This window comes from Fulmarus glacialis, unplaced genomic scaffold, assembly GCF_000690835.1.
Source record: "Fulmarus glacialis isolate BGI_N327 unplaced genomic scaffold, ASM69083v1 Scaffold44610, whole genome shotgun sequence".
Lineage (NCBI taxonomy): Eukaryota > Metazoa > Chordata > Aves > Procellariiformes > Procellariidae > Fulmarus > Fulmarus glacialis.
This window is the reverse complement of record NW_009186641.1, coordinates 1,787-18,964: the sequence shown is the minus strand read 5'-3', so window position 1 is coordinate 18,964 and position 17,178 is coordinate 1,787. Positions and strand designations below refer to the sequence as shown.

The 17,178-nt window shown below is 38.1% G+C and overlaps 1 protein-coding gene across 1 annotated transcript; it reads right to left on the bottom strand.

Moving 5' to 3' along the window:
* Nucleotides 1-943: 943 nt before the first annotated feature.
* On the bottom strand, nt 944-14,693 carry LOC104072702 (utrophin-like; the record flags this gene model as incomplete). Its single annotated transcript, XM_009572239.1, has 4 exons — nt 944-1,049; nt 2,485-2,631; nt 4,989-5,257; nt 14,564-14,693. Coding segments are annotated over 4 exons (652 nt in total), but the record flags the coding sequence as incomplete, so codon positions are not given.
* Nucleotides 14,694-17,178: the final 2,485 nt, after the last annotated feature.

Sequence of the window (17,178 nt, the reverse complement as noted above, 5' to 3'; positions counted from 1 at the left end):
GAGGCAGTCGTAATGCGTGGGGCTGATGTTTACTGAAAAACTAGTTGCCAATTTAAAATAAGAACATGGTTGTCACATAGCTTAAGAAGAAATCAAGATTTATTTATTGTTTTAAATTGTATTAGCTGTTTAGCTATACAGTGACATACAGCACTTGAGAATCTCTGGGACGGAGCCACTCATTTTTATGTTCACTTCTCAACTCCTGCAATAATTTTATCTTTATTATTGAAACCCTCAGTTAAAAACTGGAGAGCTGATTGGTTTAACACTTTGTATCATGAGCTCTGATGATGGCAGATAGGCTAGAATGTCAGAAAATGAACATGGATCTTGATATCACAACCTATCTATCTGTAGTGAATAAGTCAAATGAGAATGAGAGAGCAAAAGCATCTGCTTTTGCCCTCTTAGTATATGGGAGATTGTAGGCTTACCTCTCTCAAATTTTCACTAAATAGAAAAAGATGCAAGGATGGGTCTGAAGAGGAAGTGATGCAGGTTTGCTTTCCCCACCCCTTTATTTGAATTTCCAGGAATGTATGACATGAAGCCTTTAATAAAAAAAAATCCAGGCAGCTCTTCCTTTGTGTCATCCCAGCAAGTGTGGGAGCAAAAGGAAACTGAGGGAAGAGGTAGCAGGGGATGAGAAGATGTGGTTAAAACACATAAATATTCTGGAACAGCCACAGGTCAGACCTTGCAGCAAACAGAGGACAAAGAATAAAGCAATCACGGGCACAACCAATCACTCAGCAAGGTATTCCAGTGATCCCTGAGGGAAGCATGCCAGTGAGAATGTCAGTGGAGTTATGAAGATGACACACCCCTACAAAAACAGGGAGGTAGATAACAACATGGAAGAGGAACTTCCTGTTCCTCAAACCACAGGGAAACCTGGAGTAAAGAGCAGTCAGTGTTTGAGAAAGCCGTCATATCTCACATGCATCTACTAATTTGAAGAACTTACTGGAAAGAAAGTGCTGTGATGCAGGCCCAAAATCTCGGTGTGCCTCCTGTAACTGTTTAAGGCGATCCTCTACAGACACCTACACATAAACACACATACACAAAATTTACGTTGCATTTACTTTGTAACACTAGGGCCATGACAATAAAAACACTTGTTTACATTCATTTTTAGTTAAATAAATTTGTCTGTTTGTCATAGCACTTATTTGACATCCACCTATTCAAGACTACTTTTTTTCCTTCATTTGCTTGATGAAAGTCACATTCATACTTGCAGTATTCTCGTATGAGTACAGCAGATCAGTAACGAACAGTAGTAGTTTCATGGCTACTATAGCCGACTGCTAAAGTTTCTGACCTCCTCCCAACCCTTCCGTTGTCCAAATTTCCATAGTCAGCAGGTCTCAGTTTGACTGTATTGATCTCACAGCTGCCTTTGCAGCACGGAACCATTTTGGAAGATACCACTTCACTGACTGACATGACCCCCTCGTTTATTAATTGAAACCACTATCACACCCAGCAGCAGTTTGGCTCAATTTGAGAGGACACAAAAAAATAAAAAACACCCCCAAAAAACCCACAAAAACCCACTACCAAATTACATTAGGAAAGGGAAGGACTGATATGACACATTAACAATTTTGCCTCTCAGGAGCAACTGATTCAAAACTACTAGCCCAGAAGCTGATGCCCAGATTTTGAAAATTCAGTCCCACTACCCTCAGCTAGAGAGGCTACAGATCCTCCATCCTTCCCCCAATTCTTTCAGACATTTCATATCACCCTTAGAAACCAGGTAAAGAAATAAATAGCAGCTGACTCACAATAAGTATTTCCTACCATAAAAAAGAGTGAGAAAGTGCAAAAATTGATAAATGAACTTTAACTGATGTAAGAAACTTCATTAAACCATTCACTGTGAAACTGTGCATGACTTTGAACTGTAATCAGGCATATTGATTTACCTTTCTCAGACCATTTAAATACAATAATCATAACTAAGCAATATGACTCTCTCTCACAGCATACCCTATTCTGTTGTATAATGCTGAATGTGCTATTGCTCACATCTTGTTATAGCTTCACTAATACTTAAGTCACTTGAAGTGAAATTCCCTGCAGAAACTGAACATTCAAAACCAAAATAAAACAGCTTTCACAGGAGCTGGAAACACAACAGAAATATGTACACCAGTTTTCAGTAAAAATGACTTATGCACTAAAAATACTGCTGTAAGACATACAAAAAAGCATGCAGCAATAGTTCCCACTAGTCTCCAGAGATTAATGCAGTCTCCTGAGTGAGTAAACTGCTGAGACAGCTTTAAAGGAGAAGCTTTTGGTCAAGCCACAGAAGGAAAGACAGCTCCATTTGTTGCTTTGGTACCACTAAAGTAACACCTTAAAGATAGAAATAATGAACAAATGGTAATAATACATCTTTTAAGAGAACAGAATAGAGTGAGAAGCATCCCTCTCCCCCACCGCTGTACACATTCAGAAGAATACCTGTAAAAGTTTCCAACGCATATTAAGATCATCCAGTTGACGAGACATCTTTAATGATGGATAAAGGTCAAGTGGAGACAGCTGACTGGACAAATCATTCACTGTTTTAACTTTCAAGTTGATGGGAGCAATTTCTTCTCTAAAAGCCTAGAAGAGTAAGAAGCATACATTTATGCTTAACGGACATCTAGGCAGCACAAATGCCACCGTAAACTCAACATGGTGCTGACTTGCCCAGCATGGCAGCTTATCCTAAACAACTGTACGCAACTCTAAGTTCTCCAGCAAAGGAAGTTCACTCACTTCAATATTCTTATTAACTCCTTCATATCCGTCTTTAGAGAAAAACAGTAGGCAATTTACCCAAATGCCCATATACAAATTGCGCCCCTAAAACAATTTAAAGAAGGTTTTTAGTGGTGCCATATGACTTTTGAGCTTTTCTTTCCAAAAAGAAATATGCAATGCTCTATCAGGAGCTTTAACAGTATACAGCCTGTCAAGTACTCTTAAGAAAAAAATGTGTTCAGTAACTACAGTTTTCCAGTATTAAGCAGCTGACAAAAATTCAATTTAAAAACTATTCCTGAATTAGCAAAGCATGATGGAATGTATCTTCTAAGGAAAAGGAGTACAATGTTTTACCTGATTAGAACTGTAGAGTAAAACTATTGCAATGATTAAAAACAGAAATCAAACGGAACTAAATACAGTATTAAGACAAAATTGATGCAAGTTTTAGTTACAGTTGAAAAGATGCATCAAATGTCTTTCTTGCTGTGAGTAGTTAATTATTCAATCCTATAAACAGCTTGATTAAACATCATGAAACAAGCCAAAAACAACTGGAAAAAAGATTTTCTTTGGACAATTCAATTATTTACGTCCCTTCAAAATCCCTCTCATCAGGCCCAGGAACAGAAGGCACCTACTGGCAAGAAAGAAGCGTTTGGCTTCTGGACAGGCAGCAGGCCCCTATTGCTTCAGCAGATGTTTCAGTTTTTCCATAGCCATGAAAATCTAAAAGACTTTGCTTTATGCTTCTTTACAGAAAAAGCCATCAAGATATGACAAATCACTTCTTAACATGAGAACAAAGACCTATTCAGCATCAGCATCTTAGTGCTTGCTTTAGTACCTATATTAAAATGTAAGAGGAGAGAAGGAGATGCATTACTCTTCTCAAATCAACAGCAGTCTGGATATAAATCAGCTTTGACTGCCTTTGTTTTAAAGATTTTGGTTCCATTAAGCCTGAAAGTAACAACAAAATTTGGAGAATGAGGATGTTTACATTGATGTATGTGAAATAATGCAGTCCTGTGTTAATATCATGAGTCCACAGGCCGTGTATACATAGAGAGTATTTGCAGAAAACTGGTTGCAGCCCATGGCCCTTCATTCTTCTAACACCAGTGTCCCATGCTGAAGACATGGATGGTCAGGTACATCACCCCAGGGTCCTCTAATGTTCTGCCATATTCATTCTTCAGTTTAAAAACTGGAAAGTTGTGTTTGTGAAAGAGAGGCTTGGTGATAACTGCTATATTTGCCAGAAACAGCAATTTCCTCCACCTACATGGGTATACCCACATGTTCTCCTGGAATCCCTGATATTCAGGCACTCCCCCAAGCCTGTGCTGTTTCCAGTCAGCTTTCCTGGAAAATGTTAGTTATCAGAAGGTATTCCTTCTTTGGGGACCTCTGCATTACTGGGTCCCTACCCAACCCATGCAGCTAAGCAGGAGACAACTACTATCCATCATGAGCAGCCAAGCCTTGGGGTGCTGAGCCCTGCATGGGTGGTCTGGAACCCTAGCTGTAAGAACTGGTATGTCCATGAGAACGTTATACAGTAGTATGTGTTCTTCACTTTGAAATAATCCTGAAGAGAAGCCAGGCTAAAATAAAAGCAAATACAAATTTTCACTCATACAAGCTAAAATAGACAATAGACCTGTGAAGTTTGTGAAAGTTAAGGAACAGAAATTAAAACTATGTATATACTTCCGTATGACTGAAAGAGCTCTAAATGTTTTTCTAAGAAGAAAGCTATACGTGATGGCCAAACAGATCTGACAGCTCACCACTACAAAAAAGACGGGAGCCTACTGTCAACTGCCGGGATGATAACTGACTCAGCTCACTCATACTCCAGTGCCTAGGCAAAGCTCCAAACACACCCGTGGCCTAACTATGGATTAGACAGTATTTCTAGGAGGAAAATATTTAAATCCTAGAACACAATTTTTTTTCATTTAATGAATGTTATATTCCATACGCATCTGTAGCGTGCTGATCACACGTGCTTATGCAATCACAGCTGACACAGTGGATGTGGTACAGCACTGGACTTTCTTTGAGACCTCAGATCTAGTCTTTAAAGAGCACTTTAATCTGTACATGAGAATTTCAGTATACATATCTAACGTGACTAGGGGTAGAAGAATGGAGGGGTCTGACTCTCACACAGGCTAAGTATTTCCCAGGAGTTCCACACTTACTGTAGTTTTCTCAATGTGGTCTGGTAATGAATCTATGAGCAAGTCTCCCACAGGTTTCCAGCCATTCCTCACGTTTTCAGCCTCCTTCAAGTCAGCATCGAGGTCATCCATGGCACACTGCAAGTCTTTCAGTTTTTCTAATGCTTTGTCCACTTGCTTCTGCCAGATGCTGGCACTGGCATTTAGATTCTCCCATTTCTCTTTTACCTCTGATGACTGCTTACGCATAGCTTTGGCAATCCTCATGGCTTTCTCCTCAGGGGTCAACTCTGCAGAGGGAAAGAAAAGTTACACTGTTTATTTTTTCTCTTATTCATGTCCAGTTAAACAGACAGCACTCTTGAGGTACGCGCTCAAGACAGTCAGTAAGTCCAGAGTCAACTGATAATTTATTTCAGTGGGTACAAGACAGAAGAAAGTCCACCTTGCCATAAATGAAATAAAACTTAATCACTCCTGACGACAAAATAAAGCTTGATCAGAAGACAGGAAACTATTCCTGACTTCCATGTATTATGATATCTGCAAAGCAAAGGCAGCTTACTGCTGATTTGTTATTTTTGGAGGCTCAGGGGGAGGAAATAAAAGATCATTCTTCCCTACTGGAAACTGCAATAGGGAATCTAGGGACCACTTCATGTAACAAGAACAAGAACAGTGCTTTGTTCCTGGATCACTTACCACCACCTTTCACCCTACCCCCAGGATGCCTCCTCTTTTCCGTTCGCTAGTAAAAACCAAGGTGTACTGAGTAGCATGTGGTGAGCTGTTCTGCAGCTCTACATCCATTTTTCTGTGTTAACACCAAAGCTGTTTTAAATAGGTTTTGTAAATCTAAAAATGTTCAATGAACCTGTTGACTGAAGAAGAGCCAAGCTTATTGTGAACTATTTCTCATAAATTTCAGGCTTACGTGTCTAAATTCCATGCAACCCAGCAACCATGGAAATCCCATTCATGTTAGCAAAGACCAGCTGCAACTGAATAAGCAAAGCCAAAGTGGGCACACACACAACCTCAGGACGTAGTCACAGGAGATGACACTGATTATTTCAGTAAATTGCTTATATTTAAGTCCGCAGTCCCTGGTAAGTCTGCAAGACATTAGACAGAACTCCAAACCATAGACATGCCTCAGCCCTCTTTGACAACAAGAACTGAGTCAGCTGGTGACTTATCTCTGTTCCACAACAGATGATTTCTGCAAACCAGTCAGGTGGTCCATCAATAAAAGAACATGCTGCCTTTCCTGGGTCTTCAATTTGAGACTGAGCAAGACACAGTCAGAAAGCTAAAAAGAAAACCCTAAGACGTCCCCAGCAGGTCCTGCTGCTCAGAGGGCCTTGCTTGAAAAAAGTCATGGGTACCTTCCTTCGCTAGGGAAGAGTTGCTTCAGTAATGACAAACAAACAAAGCCAGTCTCAGAGGATTCGCCTTCTACATAACAACCTTGAGGTTTCTGCAGGCAGAGAAGCAAGCAGAGGAAACTTGATACAATGCAGAAACCAGAGAACAAAAGAATGGGGAGAGACGTGGCATACATTGAAATTAAGCCAACTGGCCTCCTATTCACTCCCATGTAAAACCCTTGGAAAAGGTTTATCACAGTATTCTTGTGATTAAAATTCAAGTGTTGTCTATGAATAAATTACACACAACCATGCAAAGATGAAAGCACCATTTTTGTCAAAAGTCAAATGAGACATACAATCTTCCATTTAGTGATATACCGTCTTTAAAATCATTATAACTTGCAACGCTTGGAGTTGCTAACTTGGGGGAGGAGGGCGAGAGAGGAACACACAAAAAAATGGGGGGGGAGGAAGCTTTGTGCTTTTTGAAGGCTAGATGAATGTCAAAGTAAATGCACTGTTACGGTTGCAAAAGTTCTCTTACTATGCCTCTAGTGATGCAACCATTGTTCCATAGCACTCAATACAGGAAAGCACACTGCAAGTAATTAATACAAAATAAATCATTAGAATATATTCAATTTGTTGCTGAGAAAGGCAGGCACATTTTTCCCAGATGTAAAAGTAACAGAGAGTTGTTTGGATCAAAAACAGAGTTTCTGCCCACCAATTCCACATATTTTTTTTTCTTTTTTTGAAGTTTTTTCAAATCTTGTTAGCACATATTAGTCTTGATACACGCTAGACTACAAATACCAGAACAGCATGTATGGGGGAGAGGATGTTGCCAAATGACCAAGTGTTGCCCGAAAGCACAAGGCAACTTGCTAAGAAATGGTTACACAGGAGAAAAAAGTACTACCAACGGTAACCAAAGGAGAACGGGAGGCAAGGAGAATCAAAAAGAGCCAACATCACCAAAAGAAGGGAGACAAATACCTAGGCTGTAGGTTGCAGAGCATGTTTTGACTTCTAGAATTAGAAAAGCTCTTTTAAAAAACAGAGAGCCATTTGAAGAAAGAATGGAGCTGAGAGGGACAAAAGAAATTTTGAGCTTACCAATACATTTCAGTGATTTGCTGGGTGTCATACGTATCACACAAAAGCATTCTTCACGTGCACTCTGCGTGCAAAAGGCAGAGGCTAGCCAGGCTTAGGGATACCGCAGTGGCAAGAGGGTATTTGAGAAGAGGAATTTGGGGAGGAACAGTTGTGACAAAAACCTGTAATGCTTAACTAAATGTGAAGGGATATAAATTATGTATGTAGCTCTGGGGTATAAAGACATGGCAGTAACCCACAATCTGCAATACTGACAGACCAGAGTAAAGATGAAGACCAAAGACAGGCTGTGATAAATTGTACCTTGTCTCTGGAATTCCAGCAATACACAGTAGAATAAACTACATCATAGGACAACACAGTTCTGGGATGGTCTTTACCCAAAGCTTTGCAACAGATTTTAGAAAAAGGAAAAGAAATAAAGCTTAAGTTCTAAGCAAAAAATCCTTTCACATAAAAACTGTTGTTTTAAACAAAAAACAACAGGTACAAATTGCTTACGTAAAGATATCAAAGAAGTTGTTACTGGAAGTAATTTTGGAATTATTCACCATTAAGAATAACAATATACCATTGATGAATGAATGAGAATCCACTACAGTCCAGTGACAAAGGAACCGTGAACAATCTAGAAGCCAAGCTAAATTGCAGCATGCCGGAAAGTTGCACCTAGTGGCAGAGTTCAGTATCATAGGATACCTCATAGGTTGAGGTATCCTATGATACCCTATGTGACAACTATAGGTTGAGGACAACCAGGCCTCAGGAGTAAAAGCTGCAGGACTTTAAATGAGGATTAAGGGAGCATCCAGAGCTGGAACACTCTACACAAGGAAAGGGAATACTGAGCTTTGTTGAAAGGGGACAGGAAATTGCAGACCCAGTGGAGGAAGCCTCCTTTGTTGGCATCCTGAACATGTGAATATAGGGGACATTATACCCAGAAACGGGACTAAGTAGAAGTTACATATATGCAAAGCTGCAATATGTCATTTTTATCCAACATCATGTGCTTGCATCATCCTTTACCTGTTATCAGAGCCAAAACCCACCAATTCTGCATAAAAGAGTAGAAAGTTGGAAGGGCTTAACAGTTCTAAACTAGATTATTAGCGGGTAATTTAAAATGAACATGCTGAAAGCTTTAGTAAGAGCTGAAAATCTTGCAAAACTTTTTGGTCCATAAAGGTACTGACACAACAGATTCAATGAGCGCTTCTCGCTCCAATAGAAGCAGTAAGAAAAAAAGTGGCTGGAGCAATAAATGGGAATAGAAGAGGGGAACAACAGCCTGACTTTAGTTGTCTGGCCAGCTGAAACAAGGCAGCTTTACTCATGACAGACTAGTCACATATTTTGGGAGGGAAAAAAATTCCAGATTGACTGGGGTGATACAAGTATCCCAACAGAACTGAAAACTGAAACATCTTTTAAGACTGTTTATCAAATCAGTGTCATTGTGCAAGGGTATCTGCTGCATATTTTATTTGAAAAATATTAATTCATTGCAAGACTGCTTTATTTTACAAAAGCCTTGGAAGTGCTTGTAAACTTGCCCTACAAAGACATTTACTAGGGAAATAAAGCAAACCACACATTTTTATGAGCTATAAAACCATTCAGTATATGTTCATTTAAGAGAGAAATACATCTTGTATAACTTCATGTTTTCCATCATGAAAACCCAGCTTATTAATGAGCAACACATTACTTTTTTCAAACAGATACACATTCTCCAAGATACTGGTTGCATAGTATAGAATTGTAAACCTCATAAAAAAAATGTCTTAACAGTGAGAACTTTCTTCTATGAGTTTGGAATTCGTTTCACCAGTCTGCCATTACACACACCGGCAGACAGAGTTCCTTTTTGCTGTGAAAAAATGCTGCACAGGGGTTGTTGCTTTTTTGTCCCCACATTATATAAAGTCTTCTCAATGATCAGCTTCCCCCCCGCCTTCTTTTTTTTTTTATATTGTACTTATTACATTATCTCCACTTCAGCAGCTGCTCAGAAAGTAAGAAAAGCCTATATTCACTGGACCATCTGTTTACCAGAGAGGAAAGATACCAACTGACCTTGCAGTCAGGGAGAAAGAGCAGAAAAAAAGTCTGCTTCTGTAGTGGAAAAAACTTGATTTTAATAAGCACTTTTTGTCACAAACAAAGCAATGAAAGCACCAACAGCTTTTCTGTGTCTGTAGCAAAGACAGAGTGCCACAGAAGGAAAACTTTCAAGCCTAAACTTTACAGCATATAGCTTCCTTACGTGCTTACATATATGGAGAATACTGACCCAGGAAAGTTATCAGTGAAGAAAATTCTTCTTGTTTAAGAATTTATTTTAGATCTCTTAAACTATTCCTGGCTCTAGCAGTTTTGATTCTAAGCAACTTTGCTTAATCCTCATTATGTGGACTTGAACTAGTGATCTCCTTCTGTCTTGCCATAATTACATCAATTTCCTTTCACTTTTGCCATATTCTTAATAAAATATACTAGAACCGGAGCTGACTTCATGCCCCCTCCCACTCCTATTATGTCAAACATTGTCTCTTCCTTGGTTCAATCAATCTTTGCAGCAAAAAACAATGGGTGACACACTGTAATCATTATGAACACTTTCAGAGCATTTGAACAGACACAATGGCACACTGTTAAACTCCTAAGCAGAACCACCAAAAGCAGTGGATCGTTGCATGATGAAGTCTTTAGCATCACTCCAGTGAAAGCATTCTCTGGGTTTCTAATAATCTGGACAGAAAACTTAGTTCTGATGGGATGGGAATAGGAAGTTTAAAGAATAAGCAGCAACTGGTTAATGTGGAAACATAGCAATTAGTCAGACTCCAAGCACCCAACCACGCAAGCATAATCCAGCATGTCACCTTTTTCTCCTATTCAAACGTCTATTGCATATGTAGTTAAAACAAAGAAAAAGCACATTTTCATCTTAGCCCACTTAGGTTTTCTTCTACCAAAATTGAAAGTTTTTAAAACAAAGAAATATAATTAAATAAAGAGTGAATGAAGAAAGTCTCTGCAGGATAAAAGACAAATTACCTTTCATCTGCGGAAGACAGAATTGCAAAAGCAGAGAAAATGAAAGCTGTTAACCTCATGTATGATGAGTACTTCTGGAAAGGGCCCAGCGTATGGGCTCCAGATAAAGACAAATGAGAACAATGCTAGCAAATATACGTATCGTTTAATAATGGTTGTTGGTATTTCCCAGTAGGTGCTGGTGGGGAAGACACAGAAGGACAAAACAAAGAGAAAAAAGCTTCTAGTTAAAAGAGATAATTAAGTTGTCCCATAGCATCTATCTCCGGAAAACTAAAGAAGATTACAGCAATCCTGAGAACCATGCATTTATCCAGCATAACCAGTGTAATTTGTCAATATAATCAAAACACATATAATACTTTTCAATAAAAACAAGCCACCATTTTGTAATAAATGGTGTAATTCAAAGCAAGTTCACAATACTTTTGCACAGTGGAAGCCCAAAGTTTGTGTTGCTCCAGGAACATAAACCAGGTATGAATTCAGTTTTAGTCTGCTCCTGCCACAAACCCAGAAAAATCCAAATATAACAGTTCTGTTACAGCATCACTAAGCTACTATGTCTTCTTCCAATTCCTGTTGAAGGGAGAGTACTAATGGAGAGAAGGCTATCACCACTGTATCCCAGTTACTCTAGGTAAGCAAGGAATTAATCCTATGTTTCTTTCCAAAGCACTGCGACTGCAGATTGTAACAGGCCTTTTATTTCTTCCAAAGATTTTTTTCTGGCACAGCACATATGGCAGGTAGCTCCTCAGCAAGGCTGCAGGAGACAGATATACATCCCCTAACAGTATTTCAAAACAAAACAGAGGCATCTTTTATTCCAAAATAATACAAAACCAGAAAATAAAGACAAGTCAGGCAGCACAAAAAATAGGGCTCGCTGACTTGATGGCGTCCTATAAGAGCAACACAGGACTTTAAAACATCCATGTTCCGAACCTTTTTGAACCTTCTAGGCAAGTTTCCTCAGCCTGTTTTCTCCTGTATACACTTTTTGTTTAATATTCTACAATTTCCAATTTGCTTTTTTGAGGCTCATTTACAATGTTTTTGAGCTATGTTTGCTCTAGAGTGCAAGAAAACAATCTTCTTTTAAACAAGGTCCTAACCTTTGACATCCATCAGTCATCCACATTTCTAGTAGCGTAACGTAACAGAATTCTCTTGCAGATAAAGCTTTACTGGTTTCTGGAGTCTTTAAAACAAGGCAACAGTTAAACTTTAAGAACATAGCTTCCACCTGGGAAGCGCCTGTGTTTCAGCTAAAACCAGGCCATAACATAGCATACAGGTCAAGAATGAATGTAACTCTGCTTATATCCTGAGGTCCTCATGGCTAAAAAAAACAATAATAAAATTAACCACTATGGCCTCTGGCCAGCCTCTTTCCAATACTCAGCTGTTAAAAATTCAGGCTTAAAACTCCTCTAAGTTTGCACTCCACACCACTCAGCAAACGGAAACAACTTCCTTGAACTTTACTAATATGACTTTAAGCAGGTAACCACGTAGACTCCACAGGAAAAAATTCAAGGCTCTACCCAGGTGGACTGAACTTGTAGGGTGACTAAGAGATCTATTTGAAAAGGAGAGACATACTTAGTTTGAGATTCTTTCATGGATAACTGCACATTTCTCTAATCTTAAGAAGAAACTCTCAAAAGTCACAAGTGAATGAGCTCCAACTAAAACAAAGACAGCAATGTTGAAAATAGTGTAAGTAGTTTCTAGGCATGATTCCACTGACCTCCAATGGGCTATACCCTCTTCATTCTCCTAAGCACTTCTAATTTTCACACTCAAGACTTCATACTCAGCCCAGCTGCACAGCAGAGAACAAAAAACTATTCCAGTGGTGTGTGATAGCTAGCGGACAGGCACAAGTGGTTGGGAATAGAATGTGTTCAGTGGTAGGAAGGAAGGAAGTTCGACTTTTATTTACGTCTGAAACAGGTGAATATGTTGTGTGTCTACAAGTTTAAATAAAGTATATGCATGTAATTCACTGATACCTGTTAAATATATTTTTCTTATAACACAGATATGATTTATGGGGTTTTCTACACTTTCAATTAAGAGGAGATAACAGATAGTAAATACTTAATTTTAAATTATGCGTTTATCACAACAACCTTTGCTACCAAATAACAGCTATCAAAGGTAGGAAAATCTGACTGCCGTAAGAAAACTAGAAGCTACTGAAGTACTTCGACAATACTGTAGCCCCCTGGAAACATTCAAAACATTCGCTACTGCAGTGAGAATCACTGTAGCGGCCTGTGGTAATCTGCTAGGATGTTATTTTATGTTATCTTCTTAAAAATCATCTCCACTCCCTCACTGCATCAGTGGAATTTTAAGGACAGAATTTCAGCAAAGCTGAATCATTGGTTCATAAAACCCTGGGGAGAGAAAATATTATTCTGCTTTCCTTTGTGTTTCCCATGGCCTGTAACCTTACTAACAGTACAGACATCTAAGAAGCCAACTGTAACTGTGCCATAGAGAATTATAATTAACATTTTTAGATCTAAGTTTTCTCCTATACCATGGACAAGTGACAAAGCTAAAAATGTGAGCATTTCCAATTTCCTTATCCTGTCCATCTACAAAATTCAGCAGCTGGCTTGCTGGTTTATCAATCAGCTCCACCCAGATGCTGAAGCAGCTCAAAATGCAAGAAGAATGCGAAGCTTGCTTTTTTGTGATGGGGCCTCCCTATGGAAACACGGCAAAACGAAATCAGAAGAAAAGACAGATAGGAGATAAAATTAACCAAGAAGGAAGTTTCTTGGAACCTGAAGAACTGTGTTTGAATGTGCCACTTACTACATAGTACAGTAGAAGGCCAACACGGGAAGCATAATGCCAACATGGGAAAGAAGAAACCAAGGCTTGCTCATAACCTGATTTTACATTCTTGTGATATATTTGAAATTAACAAGAACATTGGAGACAATAGCGGGTTATCATAAGGCATCGTATAACAAATATTCTCTTTAGATGTAACAATGAATGTATGTATGCACAGGTCCTTAAAATAAGTCTCGGTCAGTCAAGTTCAAAACTCATTCTTACCAGTTTTCTCCTAAATCTCTCTCATTCCTTGTCCTTGCAACAATGCCCTCCCTGGCGTGAAAAGATGTAGGGGCGGGGGGAAAGAAGTGGATGGAGAGGGAGAGGTTGAAGAAAATAGAAAGCAATTTTACAACCTCTATCCTTTTTGGGTTAGCTAGCCCTCCCGCTAAACACCCCTGCCATTACACAAGGTAAGAACTAACCTGAAGAAGCAGTGATTTTCCAATTAATGTGATTATGATTTAAAAAAAAAAAGTTTTTGCTATTTATATTATAGAAGCAGCCAAGAACATGTTCAAATCATGACTGTACAGTGCTGTGTACTGCTCATCAATATTTTTTTAAAGACAGACTGTCAACTTACAATCCAAACCCACACTCCTTCTCCTTTAGCAACATGAAGTGTATTTCACTGAAGTTAATGAGTTAACTTTAACCTACTACAGAGAATACCAGTGACCGAGAAGCTGACAGAAAATAAAAAAATAAACATTTTAAAAGCAAACATAAGCCTACACCCACAACCTTCACTGAAAATGGTTAATCAGAAGAGAAATTGTGTGTGTCTGGATGTCTTCAAATCCAGAGATGCAGCTTTCTGGAGATCAATGGCATTACTTGTCAGAAAAAAAATTACTAGACTCAGTCCTGGGTGAAATTTAACAGCTTGTGATATATAAGAGATCAGAGCAGATGATTCAAAGATGTCTTTTGGGCTGAAAGTCTATTAATCTACAGAAAGTGCAACACCACTCTGTGCGGGGTGCAGGTGCCCACTGCTGGCAGCGGGGGCTGCACGGGGGCCTCTGTGAGGAGAAATAAAAGCAATCAGGATGTGGTTTGGAAAATTCTGAAGTCTAATCAAGTAATTGGGATATAAAATATGTACTAGAGACATGCAAGTCCTTTTTCTTTCCTTTTAACCATTCCTGGAAGAGAGTATTTTCTGACCTGTTTTTGAATGCAAGCTCCTTCTTGGTTCCTCAGGCCCCTCAATTGGCTGGTCAGCAAGGAAAACTCGTGCCTGGTCCACAGCATTGAGAATGGTTTGCTCTTTATCCTTTAGTTCACGCCTCAGTGCCTTTTGGGAAGGGAAAGAAGAATGCCATTTGTAACTTGATCTTGTGAACAACAGATACTATATCATTTTCTCTGTTTTCACCTCTCTGACCAGACCTGTCTAGTGAGTGAGGAATAGCCAACATGTCATTCAGACTGCAAGATAAAATGTAAATTTTACAAAACAGAAATGTCAAGAAATTAATTAAGGCTAGAAGGGTAATTTTTATAGAATTGACTTGAAGAATTGAACACAAGAAAGATGATGACGGTAGGATTTGAAAACATTCACCTAACAAAAACTGAAAATACTACATTCAACTTCTAAAAAAAAAGTAAAATTAAAGGATTTATTGCTATTAATGGGATTGCTAATATATAGTAGATCACTACAACAGACTATTTTTTCTTTTTTCATAGCTAGAATAACTAAAAATTGCATCTACTGAAATTTCAGAAGATAATTTCACAACTGCTAAAAAGAACTGCAAAAGTACTTTACATTCCTTAGAAAATGCTACCTCTTGTGTCTCCTATTTAATATTTTTAAAACTTAGAAGATATGTAACCAGAACTTTTCTGATGAGAATACATCTGAAAAAACATCCTTCAAATTAGCCAAAAATATTTTGAGCCTTATTATGCAGAAACAATTGAGCCTTATATACAGGGGGAAAAAAAAAAAAAAAAAATCAATTTTTCTTTAAGATGTTTTCATGCTAATGGAAGCGAGTTTCAGGATATTTTGTTCTCCAGCAATTATGACTTTTTTTAGAGGGTTAAGTGTAACCACCCTTTTTTTAAAAAAGCATTCATAAGTAGTCAGCTGTAATGCTTCTTACAAAGCATTTTCTTCCATTCAATTTTTTAAGTATAAATCTGTCCACCTAGAAGGAAACCGCTTTCCTTATTTTATTTGTATTACTTTCTACCAATAGAAACACAAAAGAAGACACTTTAAACATTATTAAAGTGCTATGCTTAATTTTTCCAAGATATTTTTTAGCTCTAATTACAAAATAAAGGCTTATTTTGCTGACACAATCTGCTCAGGCCCCATTCCAGCACAAGAAAAGCAGTTAGTCAGTGTTCACAACATTATATAACAAAACGAGTGCTTTCCACTACTGAAAATTGTGAAAAACAGTTACCATGAAAGTCTCACAAATGCTACCTCATCCTTCTCTTCAGTAAGTCTCTTGATGCCACAAACACAAAACCCACCTATCTCTTGACTTTAGCTTAACAGGAGACAAGATGTTATTTTTTCCCCCCTTCTCCCCCACTTTATTCCTTTATCCTCCTCATCTTCCCAAATCCTTCCATTCCTTCTCACTCTATTTCTGCTCCAAATTAAATAAAAAAACCAAAACCCAACAAAAACTATTCACTGAAAATATGCTAACCTCCATTACATTTAGGAACCTGCATTATATAGTCCTATCTTCAGTAACCATTAACTATTGTCTTTATACAAAACACTCTTTAGAACAGTGGTATCTCTATGTGATTTTGTATAGCAACAATAACAATAAGAAGAATAAGCCCTATTCTTTGTAGGATTCAGAATATACTATGTTTAATAAGAAACAAAAATTGTAATTTAAAAACCAAGCCTTACTTCGTTTAAAAAAAAAAAATTATTACTGGAAAATCGTAAAAGCAACATTCCTAAAGAATCCAAGAATCCCTTCAAATCGGCACAGTATGTACCAACATTTTAATTTCAGATAACACACATTAGAATAAGACTCTTCAAAATCATCCATATTTTACAAATCATGAAAACATTCTCTATGCAGGAATTTGTTTCAGGAAAGAAGGAAGACTGGAAGCCGTTATCACTACTGTGTAATTAAGGCTCAAAAATTACCCCTTTAAAAAGCTTTTGGTTAGTAGAGCCTGTGTGGATACATCATTAAAATACAATCTTAACTATTATCTTCAGAGATAATTTTGAATTTTGTCAGAAATTGAGGGGTGATTTCTTTACTTCAAGTGTCAAGTAGGAAGTCTTTCTAGAATTACTTTTTTTCCTCCATGCAATTTCCCAAATATTTCCAAAGCATACAAGTAAAAGGAGGCTATGACAGATTTTGAGCCTACGAAGAAATTTCAGCAGTTAGAAATATCTAGAGATGGATCTCTTTTGCTGTCTCTCTCCTGTTTACCTTCACATATTGTGTTCATCAAGTTCTCCTGATCATCCTCAATAAATCTTCAATCAAGTTTGACCTAAGAGACCTTGGATTTAATTCTCTGCCCGCCTCCACCATCCCAGCCACTGAAGCTGTTCAAACTGAGGTTGACAACACAAAGATTTTAAGACTTTGGCCCATGAACTCTAAGTCATCCATGGCATTCCTTATTAATATATCTTGACGAAGAAACCTTTTAGCATGAAAGAAACCTTACACATGAAATAATAATATTGAAATAATTTAGTAGTAAAGAAGAGTATCTTGAGCACACCACAGACTTCTTACGTAACGGTTTACACATTTTTT